This window comes from Humulus lupulus, chromosome 6 (assembly GCF_963169125.1).
Source record: "Humulus lupulus chromosome 6, drHumLupu1.1, whole genome shotgun sequence".
NCBI classification, from domain to species: domain Eukaryota; kingdom Viridiplantae; phylum Streptophyta; class Magnoliopsida; order Rosales; family Cannabaceae; genus Humulus; species Humulus lupulus.
Window position 1 is genome coordinate 213,297,014 of NC_084798.1, and position 11,767 is coordinate 213,308,780.

The window sequence follows — 11,767 nt, forward strand, 5'->3', positions numbered from 1 at the left end:
CGCGACTCCAACTGTTTCATTTTCTTATAATTTTTCTTTTTTTAAAAAAAAAAAAAAGAAAGAAGATATATATAGTGTGATTTGAATTTGAATGTATATTTATATTTTTTTTGGACAAAAATTGTACATTTAGTTTGTTATTTAGGTTTTAGTTTCATTTAACTTTGAATTTTATATATTAAATTATTATAAGTTCGAAATAATACTAAGATTTTTTTTCAAAGATTTAACAGTTTTCTTTTTAATGGTACTGCACTACTACAAAACTGGGCTTTCCCAACACCCAACCACGAGCGGGACTCTACGCTGACAGTTAAAAACTGCAGGCATAAAGACCAACGCCGACTGCTAATAACTGTTACCGTTGCTTTTAACTGTCGCTATTGACCCCAACGCTGACAGTTAATTCGAGACCAATGTCGACAGTTAAAATGTGTTGCTATTGACTCCAACACCGACAGTTAATTCGAGACCAATGCCGACAGTTAAAAGGTGTCACTATTGACCCCAACGCCGATAGTTAATAAAAGTCAAATGCTGACAGTCATAAAATGTTTCTAAAATTCAAATAAAAAATCTAAAATTATAATTAATGAATAGTATAATTTTAAAAATAAATTAAATTATAAAAATTATGTATTTATTAAAAACTTTTAAAACTATATTTTTTTGTTTCTAAATTTTTCATATTATTAAATTTTGTATTTATAATAATTTTTATATCAAAATTTAAATTAATTATGATATTAAGAATAACAATACTTTAATTTAATTTAACTATATTATTGTTTAGCATATTTATAAAATTAGTATTAGTTAAAAATGAGTTGTTTTATTAATTGGAAAAATATTGTAAAATAATTTTAATATATAAATTTATTAGTTATAATTTTTATAATATATGATATTGTCTATTTATTTAAATTTTATATGAAAATTAAAAAAATATTAATAAAAATAAATTAATATATTTTTAAAATAAACTTAACTAAAGTGCACTTTTACCTAGTCAGTTTAAGTTACAAATAATAATTATTATAAGTTTTAAGAGAATTTGTATAGTTGTAATTTTTAAAATTATTTTTTATAGTATTTGAAGTATAAAATTGGAGTTTTATAGTCACATATTTTTTTTTATCTAAAATAATATAATCTGATTTTTATTTATAAAAGAAAAAATAAAAAAAATATAAGTGCCAAATCCATTTCTCACTCCCACCCTACCCGATCCACACTTTCCCTTCTCCCTCTCTCTCTCTCCCGCATGCTCTCTGCTAGACCCGAACGGCTGCCCTCCGATGGTCGCCGCCGTGTAGACACCGGATCAGGAGTACCAGACACCGCCGAAACTCCAGCCTCGCGAGCCCTTCGTTGCCGTTCTCCGCCGCGAGCAGAAGCCTCCAGGCTCGTACGTCACTGCCGTGGCTTCAAGGCCAATTTCTGGCCTCCTCTAACATCGTCTCAGGCGAAGGGTAGCATGGGTGAACTCAGTGTATCAAGACGAACAAAGCCCAGGCAAGGATCGGGCTTTTAAGTGACCGAAGGAGACGGAATCAGCTCTCCATTTGCTGCTCGTAGTCTTCTTCTTAAGGTGAGTTCTTGTTTGTCTCTAATGTTGCCTTTTCTAACTGATTTTATGGCGGGTTTATGATTTAGGACTCTTTCCATATGTAAACATTTTGAAGAGCTGAAAATAAAAGGAGTGTACTCAATGGGAATAGCTCAAATAATTAGGTCTGTGATTTGCTACTACAAAGTCTGCTCAAATCTATCTTGAGTACCAATTGCTATAGTTCTGAGTACTCAATTTTTGTAGAATTAGATGTTTCCCGGTTCAAATAAATATAAAGTAAGAATAAAACTATTGCAGTACTTGTTATATCCAATATCTATTAGGTCTCTAAATTAATTACTTCTAATTCATGCTTAATAAAAAGAAAGAAAACAAAGGGGGTTTTGGTTTTTTTTTTTTTCACTTATTCAGTTATGTGTGTTTCCTTACACAATTGGGGTATATATAATCAGTCAAAACTAGTAAGGAATATACTCTATACTAGATTCATTCTCTACATCAAAAATAACAAAAGATTCATTCTCATTACCTTATTATTCCCTGTTGCAGACCAGGTTCTAAATGTCATGTTCATCCACATGAGAGGGGTATAGTTGATTTCCACCCTATATATGTGAGTGAGCTTCCAGTCTAGTCTCAAAATTTGGGGAACTGAAAGCTCCTTCCAATTCACTGTCTATTTTTTGGGTTAATTTATTTTCTGCTTATCTATTTTGTTTCTCTTACATGTTAGTTATCTTCTATTTGTTTTCCCTTTTGACAGTTCCATTCAAATGAGGCCAGTGGAGCTATGAAACCAATTACTTATGGTTCCATATAATTAACGACAGTTGACCAATCTAGATTTAGAAGGACTCGAGTTACTAAGGATGGTATTATTCTTTTTGCAGCCATCATTGTTGTGGCTGCTCTTATTATGACTTTTATTTGTGAATGTGTTTTGATTATTAGGAAAGATCTCCTTTTGAAAAGTGTTCTCTCATATATATCTTAATATATATACATATATATATAAATATATTATACATAAATATAGGCATGTGTTCTATTCAGATAAATTTGAACCATCTAAGATTACTACTAGGCACACCCAAAGCTTCACCCTATCAACCCAAGACCTTTAATTATAGGCACACCCTATAACCATTTAATCTTGGTTATCTATAGTACAAGAAATGACCCACCAGTCACATCTACAATTGGCTAACCAACATAATTAATTGTTACATCATATAAGAGGGATCACAGAATATATTTATATATATATATATATTGATTGTTGTATATATTTAGGACACACAATCACACAAGTAATCCCTGAATTAAGGTACTGTATCAACTTGCATTTATTATGATTCTTGAACCATTTTTTCCCTCCATTAACTCATTGTTGTAGATTGATGGTCATGGAGATTAATTGTCATTGGAAGCCTACTTTTTTCTGTAAATTTCTACAAAATTTACTATGAAATGTATTGTTATGAACTTATGGCATATACTATGGTGGAAGTTCAGTACATTTCAAGGAGCTATAACTATGTCTGGTGTGGTAGGGTGTTAAGTGTTTGCACTATGTCTTTGTATTGTTGTTTATTTCTCTGTTCCGTTAGTCTTTGTATTCTGTTAGTTCACTTTCTTTTCAGTGTAATTCCCAGGTGTAGGTCCTGGTGTATTTTTTCTGTTCTAGTTCTTGTTGGCTGGTTCAGATATCTCTGTTGTGTTATTAATCTATTTGGTTGCTATGTTTGGCACCAGTTATTAAAAAAAAAAAGATATCTAAACTCTACTACTGATCATGTGATTCAATTTTTTTTCCTGTATCCAAGATACGAGAATTGTTAACTGAGTTGTGATGAGTAAACTTTATTTAATTGGGGTTTCTCATTGGCATTGGCTGTTGAAACTTTATTTAGTTTTGCTTCACTCTATTATTCATATTGTTGTTTATATTTTCTTTTTTCTTTCTCATTAGACTCTACTTAATGTTTAACTCTGTTGTGATTATAGTTTTAGGAACCAACCAATAAATGTAAAACCAATGGTACAATACCATCTCTTGTGTTTTCGCAATTTTTTATCTTTTGGGTCATTAAATCTAATAGCGCTCATTCATGATATATATATGTACAGTTTTTTTTTAACTCAATTAGTTTTATTCATCTGAAATATACAAAGTATAATTAATATAGGTTTTTGTATGAACTAAGATTTATGATTTCCTAAAATAAGCTAGAAGATTAGCCTGAATACATTGTTTGGCAGGACCCAAGTGTGAATGGTAGAGGAATAGAAATATAGAATGTGTTGTGATTTTGCACCCCAATATATTGTGATATCTCTGGCTCTACAAAACAGACAAGATATTAACAACACTACTTAAATATACATGAATTCTTGAATCTTTTAATAATGAATTAATGTATTCAATTATGTTGAATTAGAGTATATATGTTCTGTTGAAACTATTAACCTTTCTCTGCGTCTGTGGTGGTGAGCTGAGGGTGCTTGTTGTTGCCTTTCTGTGGTTCTGTTTTAGTTTTTTTATCTCGTGACTTATGGTTCATCTAGTATCCTGTAGGGTGACTATTTATTGATTTTTTTTGCTTCCAGGTAAGTTCACGGCAGAAGGTAACAAGTAGCACCTCAGGGATGCGTGAGACTGTTGAAACAAGTTTGTTTTTACAACATAGGGCAAAGGTATATCTCTATTTCTTTTTGTCTTTCTCGCAGCTATGACTGTCAAACTAATTATAGTCTGAACTATTGAGAATACTAACTCTTTTTTTTTTAAATTGTTGTAGGAAGTAGTACCAATTCTTACTTTGAAAAGACTATTGGTAACGAGGTTAAGTACAAGGACAAGAAGAAATATATGTTGTTAGACAATGAATTTTGTGTTTTATTTTATTTGTAATTTTTATTAGAATAAATTTTTTTTTTTTTAGTGGTTAATTATTTATTTTGTAAGTCTAGTTATATATTTTTGAAGGTAAGGATTATTATGTATATAAATATGACTGATTTTTAAGTTAAGTAGTAGTGTTATATTTGTCCAAAATTTGTTTTATTAGATAAATATTTTGTATAAGTTTTGTTATTTTAATCTAAAATTTTTAGATTTGTATATAAATATTTCATTTAAATCGTAATTTTTAATTTAAAATAAAAATAAATAATTTTTTTTGCAAGCAATTACGACACCTAAAAACTGTCGGCGTTGCCAGCAACGACGACACCTAATAACTGTCGGCGTTGTCAGCAATGGCGACACTTAATAACTGTCGGCGTTGCCAGTAACGGCGACACCTAATAATTGTCGGTGTAGTAACGATGATACTTAATAATTGTCGGCGTAGCTATCCCTACGCCATAGGCAAATACGACAGTTAGTCGACTGTTGTCGTTGCTCAATAGCGATAGTTAAAAACTGTCGGGAAATCCTGTTTTTGTAGTAGTGCTGTTTTACTTTTATTTTATTTTGATTTTAATTTTTGAATTTTTTTAAAAAAATTATTATGTTTTAATTAATTAATACAAGAAGTAGATTTTTTAAAAAAAAATTTAATTCGTTTTTCTAATAAAATGAGCACGATTTGGTAGTTGTTGAAATTCAGGGGGGAAATGCTAATTTATCAAAAATATACAATGGCACGTCAGTGTTTAAACGACAAAATGGAACGTAACCTAACGGAAGGACTAGGTCATCTAATAACACCTCACCTCTAGCAAATGATACCAACTCCAGCCGTGGTCTTTCCCAGTCTATCCCTGACCAATTTTCACCATCCCTAAGTCTCAGACGACTCTCCACCCCTAGTACCTGTTGCTCAAATTCCACTTGACCTTCCTGCTCCTCCACCTCATTCACAACCCACAAATAAACACTCAATGGTCACAAGATCTAAAGCAAGAATTTTTAAGCCAAAAGCTTTGACAACTTCAATTTGTGATATATCACTAGAACCAAGATCTGTCGAGACAACTTTACGGGACCCAAATTAGATTAAAGCCATGACTGAGGAGTGGATCTAATTATGGGACCCAAATTAAATTAAAGCCAAGACAACTTTATGGACTTTCGTTCCTCCATGTCCTAGTTACATGCCTATTGTGAGCAACAAGTGATTCTTCCAGGTTTAATATAGAGCATATGGGGCTGTGGAGCGTTACAAAGCATGCTTTGTGGCGAAAGGCTTCCAAAAAACTACAGGTATTGATTTATTTGAAACTTATAGTCCTGTGGTGAAGCCTTCTACTATTTGAATTATGTTTACTATTGTCGTCACTTTTGGAAGGGAAGTTCAACAAGTAGATGTCAATAATGCCTTCCTCAATGGTGAACTTCAAGAAACAATATATATGCACCGGCCACAAGGATTTGAAAATGAGCAATATCCATCACATGTGTGCAAGCTCAACAAAGACTTATATGGGCTCAAACAAGCGCTAAGAGCTTGGTATGACAAGCTCCAGTCCTCTCTCTTGCAATGGGGTTTTACTTATTCTAAATCAGATACTTCTCTTTTTTACACTCGCAAGAATGGTTAACTTATTCTTCTCCTAGTTTACGTTGATGATATTCTAATATCACGAGAAGATGCTGCCTCCATTCATAGACATCTACAATTTGCTCTCAAAGTTCTTGGTCCTGTGAGCTATATTTTGGGTTTTGAAGTATTCCGAAATGACTCCGGGTTGTATCTTACTCAAAGTAAATATACAAGGGATCTATTGAACAAGACAAACATGATCACAGCCAACTCAACTCCTACTCCTATGTGTCAAAATGTGCAACTTTCACTAGAACAAGGTGCCCCTCTTGCTGACCCTTTTATTTACAGGAGTGTGATTGGTGCTCTTCAGTACCTTACTATGACTCGACCAGACATAACATTTATGGTAAACAAGTTGAGCCAATTTCTAAAAGCTCCTACTACAAATCATCGGAGTGCTTGCTAGAGAGTGCTACGATATCTTGCTGGAACACCAACATGGGGTCTTTGCTTTGCACCAACAAAGTATTTAGAGATCCAAGGCTTCACAGATGCTAAGTGGGCTAGTTCTATTGATGATCGTCGCTCTACCTCTGGTTATTGTATATTTTTTGGTGGCAATCTTGTCAGGTGGTCTTCAAAGAAACAACATGTGGTGTCTCGCTCTAGCACCAAATCTGAGTATCGCTCACTTGCTTTGGCAACTGCTGAAATCATGTGGCTTTAGTCGTTACTTTCTGAGCTTCAAATTTCAGCAACTCAATGTCCTATTCTTAGGTGTGATAATTTAGGTGCAAGCTCCCTTGCCTCTAATCCAGTTTTTCACGCAAGAACCAAACATATAGAGATTGATATCCATTTTGTGTGTGATCAAAGTCTGGCCAAAGCACTAGAAGTTCGTTATGTTCCTTCGCATCTTCAGTTTGCTGATTAGCTAACTAAACCATTGCAAATTGCTCAGTTTCAAAGTTTATGTTCCAAATTGACCCTTCAAGTTCCTCGTGCCACTTGAGGGGGATGTTAACTATACACCAAACCCCTAGTTAGTTGTATTAATAGTTAAGTAATGTTTGTCTCTCAGTCTTTTGTAACAACTTTACTTTTCTGTTAGTAGTGTTGATATGCTTTGCAACAAACTTTTCTAATCAATATATAAAAGCAAGACTCTGACCTCTGAACATTTTGAGCTTGTTATCATTCACTCATTTCCTCTACAACTCTTCCAGATATTTCACATTCATTTCTTCTCAGTTTACTTTCTTTATAGTCTTCTTTCATACGCGTTATTCTTTGCCTCTGTCCTCTATTCTATCAAAAACGCATCACAAAAATTCTCTTTATTCATAACATAATATATCAATCTACAATGTTGAGTAAAATTAATTTAACAAGAACTTATTGCATGGATTATATATTGGTACAAGCTAAGCAACATATGACTTATTTCGAAACATGCAATAGACTCCACAAAACGCTGATCATCATATCAACTACTATCTTCTTCAAATTCCACCATTTTCACGAAATAGTTTTAGATGCCACTGTAGCTTCTAAAGCTTTTCTTTATCTGATCAACATCTTTATTTGTAAGGACAACATATCCTATTAAACTTCCAATCACTATTCCAGTTCCATATCCCATCAGCACAACTTTCCAGAAAACACCATTCCCTTGATCCTCCGGAGAAGATGTTTTGTTTATCTTGCCATCGTTGCATGATTTAGAAAGTGGAAATCCACATAACCCCAAATTTCCATTATACGAATCATCATTGAATATGTTGAATTGGGAGCCGCAAGGTATTTGTCCCTCCAATTTGTTCATGGAAAGTTTTAGAAATTCAAGTTGATTTAGATTTGTTGCCAATTGCCATGGAATCGTCCCAACAAACTCGTTCGAGGAGAGATCTAACCATTCGAGATTGCTCAAATTTCCCAATGATGGTGGAATATTACCAGATAGCTTGTTGTGCGAAAGATTAAGCCCTTTGAGTGAATATAGCTTTCCAATAATCATGTTTGGAATCTCCCCTATGAAGTTATTTCTTGAGAAATCAATGGTTATAAACATGGATTGAATTTTCACCAACTCAACATAGAAACCTTTTACTGCCACCGAAACAAAATCATGATAATAGGATGGTCCTATGAACCTTCCCATGTATTGCAAGTCTTTTGAATAGGCATTCATCACGCCCACAAAATTCTCAAAATATTCTTTTGGCAAGAGGCCCATGAATTCATTGTTAGATACATCCATGATTCTCAACCGTTGAAAGGGAAATCTAACACTTGGTTTACTTATTGGACCATGAAATCTATTGGATCTTAAGATAAGCACTTGTAAGTTTGGGAGAGATTCCAACCAATGGGGAAATGATCCATGTATCTTGTTGTTCCCAACATCCAAAATTTCCAACTTTTTACAGTTGAACAATGACAAAGGAAGGGAACCTTCCAATTGATTTCCATTGAGGTTTAAATTCCTCAAAGCAATTTTCTTTGCAAAGATTGGAGGAATGATGCCATGAAAGTTATTCTTTTGCAAGCACAGCACTGAGAGCATTTTGCTTGAATTTCCAAGGCATGGAGGAATGTTACCACTCAAACTGTTATTTGACAAATCAACCGCTGTAGGAGAAGTGAGGTTGCATAACATAGATGGTATTTCTCCAACCAATTGATTGTTTGCAAATAAAAACAACAATGTCGAAGGTGGTGGAATTGGGAGATGACCTTGAAGTTGGTTAGAGCACAAGTCAATGTTTTGTAGGTTCTTCCATGGAAGTTGATCCACAAGTGTCAACAAGTTATGAGAAAGATCAAGGAAATACAATGAATCCTTGCCAACATTCCAAAGCCACGAGGGAATGGCCCCTTCAATTTGATTGTTGGAAAGCTCCAAGCTTCCTAACTTTTCAACATTTCTTAGAGAGTATGGGAACTCAGTTAAACCACATGAAGACAATGCCAATGAGAAAAGAGTTCTTGGCAAGGTACTATTGACATTGTTGATAGAATCAATCACTGATATGCTATTAAAAGAAAGATCAAGATATTCGAGGCTTTTAAACTTTGAGAACTGATCTAATGACACAACACCACTTAATTTATTTGAAGAAAGAAACAGAAACGAAAGATTCACTAGTTCAAAAATTGAGCTTGGAAAGATACCTTCTAGTTTGTTAGATTGTAAATCAAGATGTACTAAAGAATCATATTGGAATTCAAGAATGGAGCCAGTGAAGTTGTTGTTACTTAGATCTAACTTCTGCAAATACTGAAGGGAATACAACCATGATGGTATTGTCCCACTAAGTTTGTTAGTAGATAAATTCAAGGATTTGAAATTCAAAGGAGGACCACCAACTAAATCATGGTGATTTGAAGAGATGCACAAAGATGAAACTTTTGTTGAATTACTGCTACAAACTTCTGGAAGCTGGCCGGTGAAATTATTGGATGAAAGATCTAGTTCAATAAGCTTTTGAAGATTTAGAGAAGACCATGGGATTTGACCCCCAAGATTATTGAAAGAAAGGTCTAAAGAAGTGATTTGAGTGAGGTTAGCATGTAGTAGTGTTGGATATAATCCTACAAAATTGCAAGCAGCTAAAGATAGAGTCGTCAAGTACTTCAGATTTCTTGTAAGATAAGGCAAGTCTATGAAGAACCTGGAGTGAGAAAGACTCAATTTCTCAAGTGGGCTTGTCCAATTATATTGAGGGAATGTACCATTGAGATTTGTGTTGTAACTCAAGTCCAGCCCTTGAAGGTTTGGCAAGTTGAAAATAGTTTATGGAAACTCCCCCTGCAATCCAGATTCTCTAAGATCAAGATATGTCAAAGAAGTTGATAAATTAGCAAACGAATTGGGTGAGACATAAGACATATTGACACCAAGCATAAACAATTCTCTAAGATTTGTTAGGTTTGCTACAATTCTTTTCCAGCTAGATGTCTCAAGTTTCAACTCATGATTAAAACTTAAGTCAAGTGAAACCAACTTTGACAAGTAAGACAATTCAAAAGGGACTTTACCACTGAACAAGGAGTGAGAAAGATCAAGGTGAACTATTCTTGAATACCTACCAAATTGAGCAGAGACTTTGGAAGTGTGAAAATCATTGTAGGAGAGAACAAGAGATTGAAGATGAGCACGGGAAAAAAGGCTACTGTTGGAGTGAAGAATGCCTTGAAGCCCACTGCATTTGAGGTCAAGGCGGATAACTTGGCCAGTAAGCTCATCACAAGTGACACCGCTCCATGTGCAGCAATTCTTGCTCATATCCCATGAAGTAGTACTATTAGGATTGCCAATTCCAAGCTCAGCTGCGTAGTGGGAAGAGTAACTACTATTGGTTATGGGAAATGAGTTCTTGAAGTGAAGCAAAGCATAACTTTCTTGGGGATGGCACAAAGGAGGGTGAGAAGAATGAAGAAATGAGAGAGTGTTGGATGGAAGAGAAACAAGCAAGAAGAGAAAGAGACAGTAAAGCAAAGAAAACAAACCCATCATCATTTTTCTGGCAAATATTTCCAGCAAGATATCAATATGTACTGAAAATGAAAATGTTGGTGAGAATCACATATGCCATTCTGTGTATTATTTATAGGCCTAATAATTTGTACTATATATGTGGTTGTAATTGGCTCACTGATCTTTCTTTTCCATTCAGAGTTGGAAAATTTTGTTATTTTCTTTCTGGTAGTTGCCATGCTATTATGATTTATTACAAGTACTGATAATAATGCTCTCGATCGATCTATTTTGAATAAGTCTTTCGCAAGTAATTGGTTTAGTTATGTATGAGTAGTGAACGAGTCTAACTTACATTTGGGTTGTACAATTTCTATTAACATATTTGTTTGGTAGCTGATGAAGACTCTCATTTTCTTTTATGATATGATAAGTTGGATTGGACCTTGATTGAGATTAATAACAAACCTATTAACACACAATTCTTTTACGTTATACCAAATTCAAAATGAAATAATTTTCTTTCCACGGAAGAGTTGTGTGCGTTTTTCTAGCTATATTTGACTCAAGACCAATTATACAAAGAAGTGGACAAGTAATAGAGGAGCCTTATTAATTTTTTGGAAATATACTTATTATCTGGTACTTTATATTTCAGTGAACTATAGTTTTAAAATTCATATTGGTACTTGTATTTATAAAATCAGTAAAAAAGAGCAATATTCTTAGTTATAAAATGTTTAAATAATTAAAACATATTTTAATATATCCACGAATAAGCCTAAGCCTAACTGCCTAATAACCCTAGTACATTTTTTTTAAAATTAAAAATATCAACTTGATAGCTATTTTCAGCTAATGCATTTTTCAAAAAAAAAAAAAAATTGCTATTGTATGAGTTGTTTAATGTTTATGTATGTAATTTTGTTTTTTTTTAAAGCAAAACTACTCCTTTTAATTATTATTAATATCTAACATGCAATAGATTAGCTTTATTGTACCCTAAATCTATATTATTGCAGTTAAAAATAATTATTTATATATGTATATTGATTTTTTTTTTCAAATACTGATACTCATTATAGAAAAATGTTAACAATTCAATTGCATAAAGAAAACTTTCAAAATTAAGATAAATAAAAAATTATTTAAGATCATTTATGTCTCAAGAAAGATTAAATAGTACTTAGCATAGTTGTTTATTAAAAAACAATTGTTAGA

At 33.2% G+C, this 11,767-nt stretch overlaps 1 protein-coding gene and 1 long non-coding RNA gene across 2 annotated transcripts; one reads left to right on the forward strand and one right to left on the reverse strand.

Annotated features, from left to right (window-relative positions):
* Positions 1 to 1,197: 1,197 nt before the first annotated feature.
* Positions 1,198 to 4,703, forward strand: LOC133783177 (uncharacterized). Its single transcript, XR_009870793.1, has 5 exons — positions 1,198 to 1,591; positions 2,123 to 2,186; positions 2,337 to 2,445; positions 4,184 to 4,270; positions 4,375 to 4,703. It is a non-coding gene; the product is annotated as an uncharacterized LOC133783177 (long non-coding RNA).
* Positions 4,704 to 7,597: 2,894 nt separating this feature from the next.
* On the reverse strand, positions 7,598 to 10,588 carry LOC133785995 (receptor-like protein 50). Its single transcript, XM_062225205.1, has 2 exons — positions 9,873 to 10,588; positions 7,598 to 9,740 (listed from the first exon to the last, which is right to left on the reverse strand). Exons 1-2 carry the CDS (start codon positions 10,586 to 10,588, stop codon positions 7,598 to 7,600), a joined length of 2,859 nt encoding a protein of 952 aa, XP_062081189.1.
* Positions 10,589 to 11,767: the final 1,179 nt, after the last annotated feature.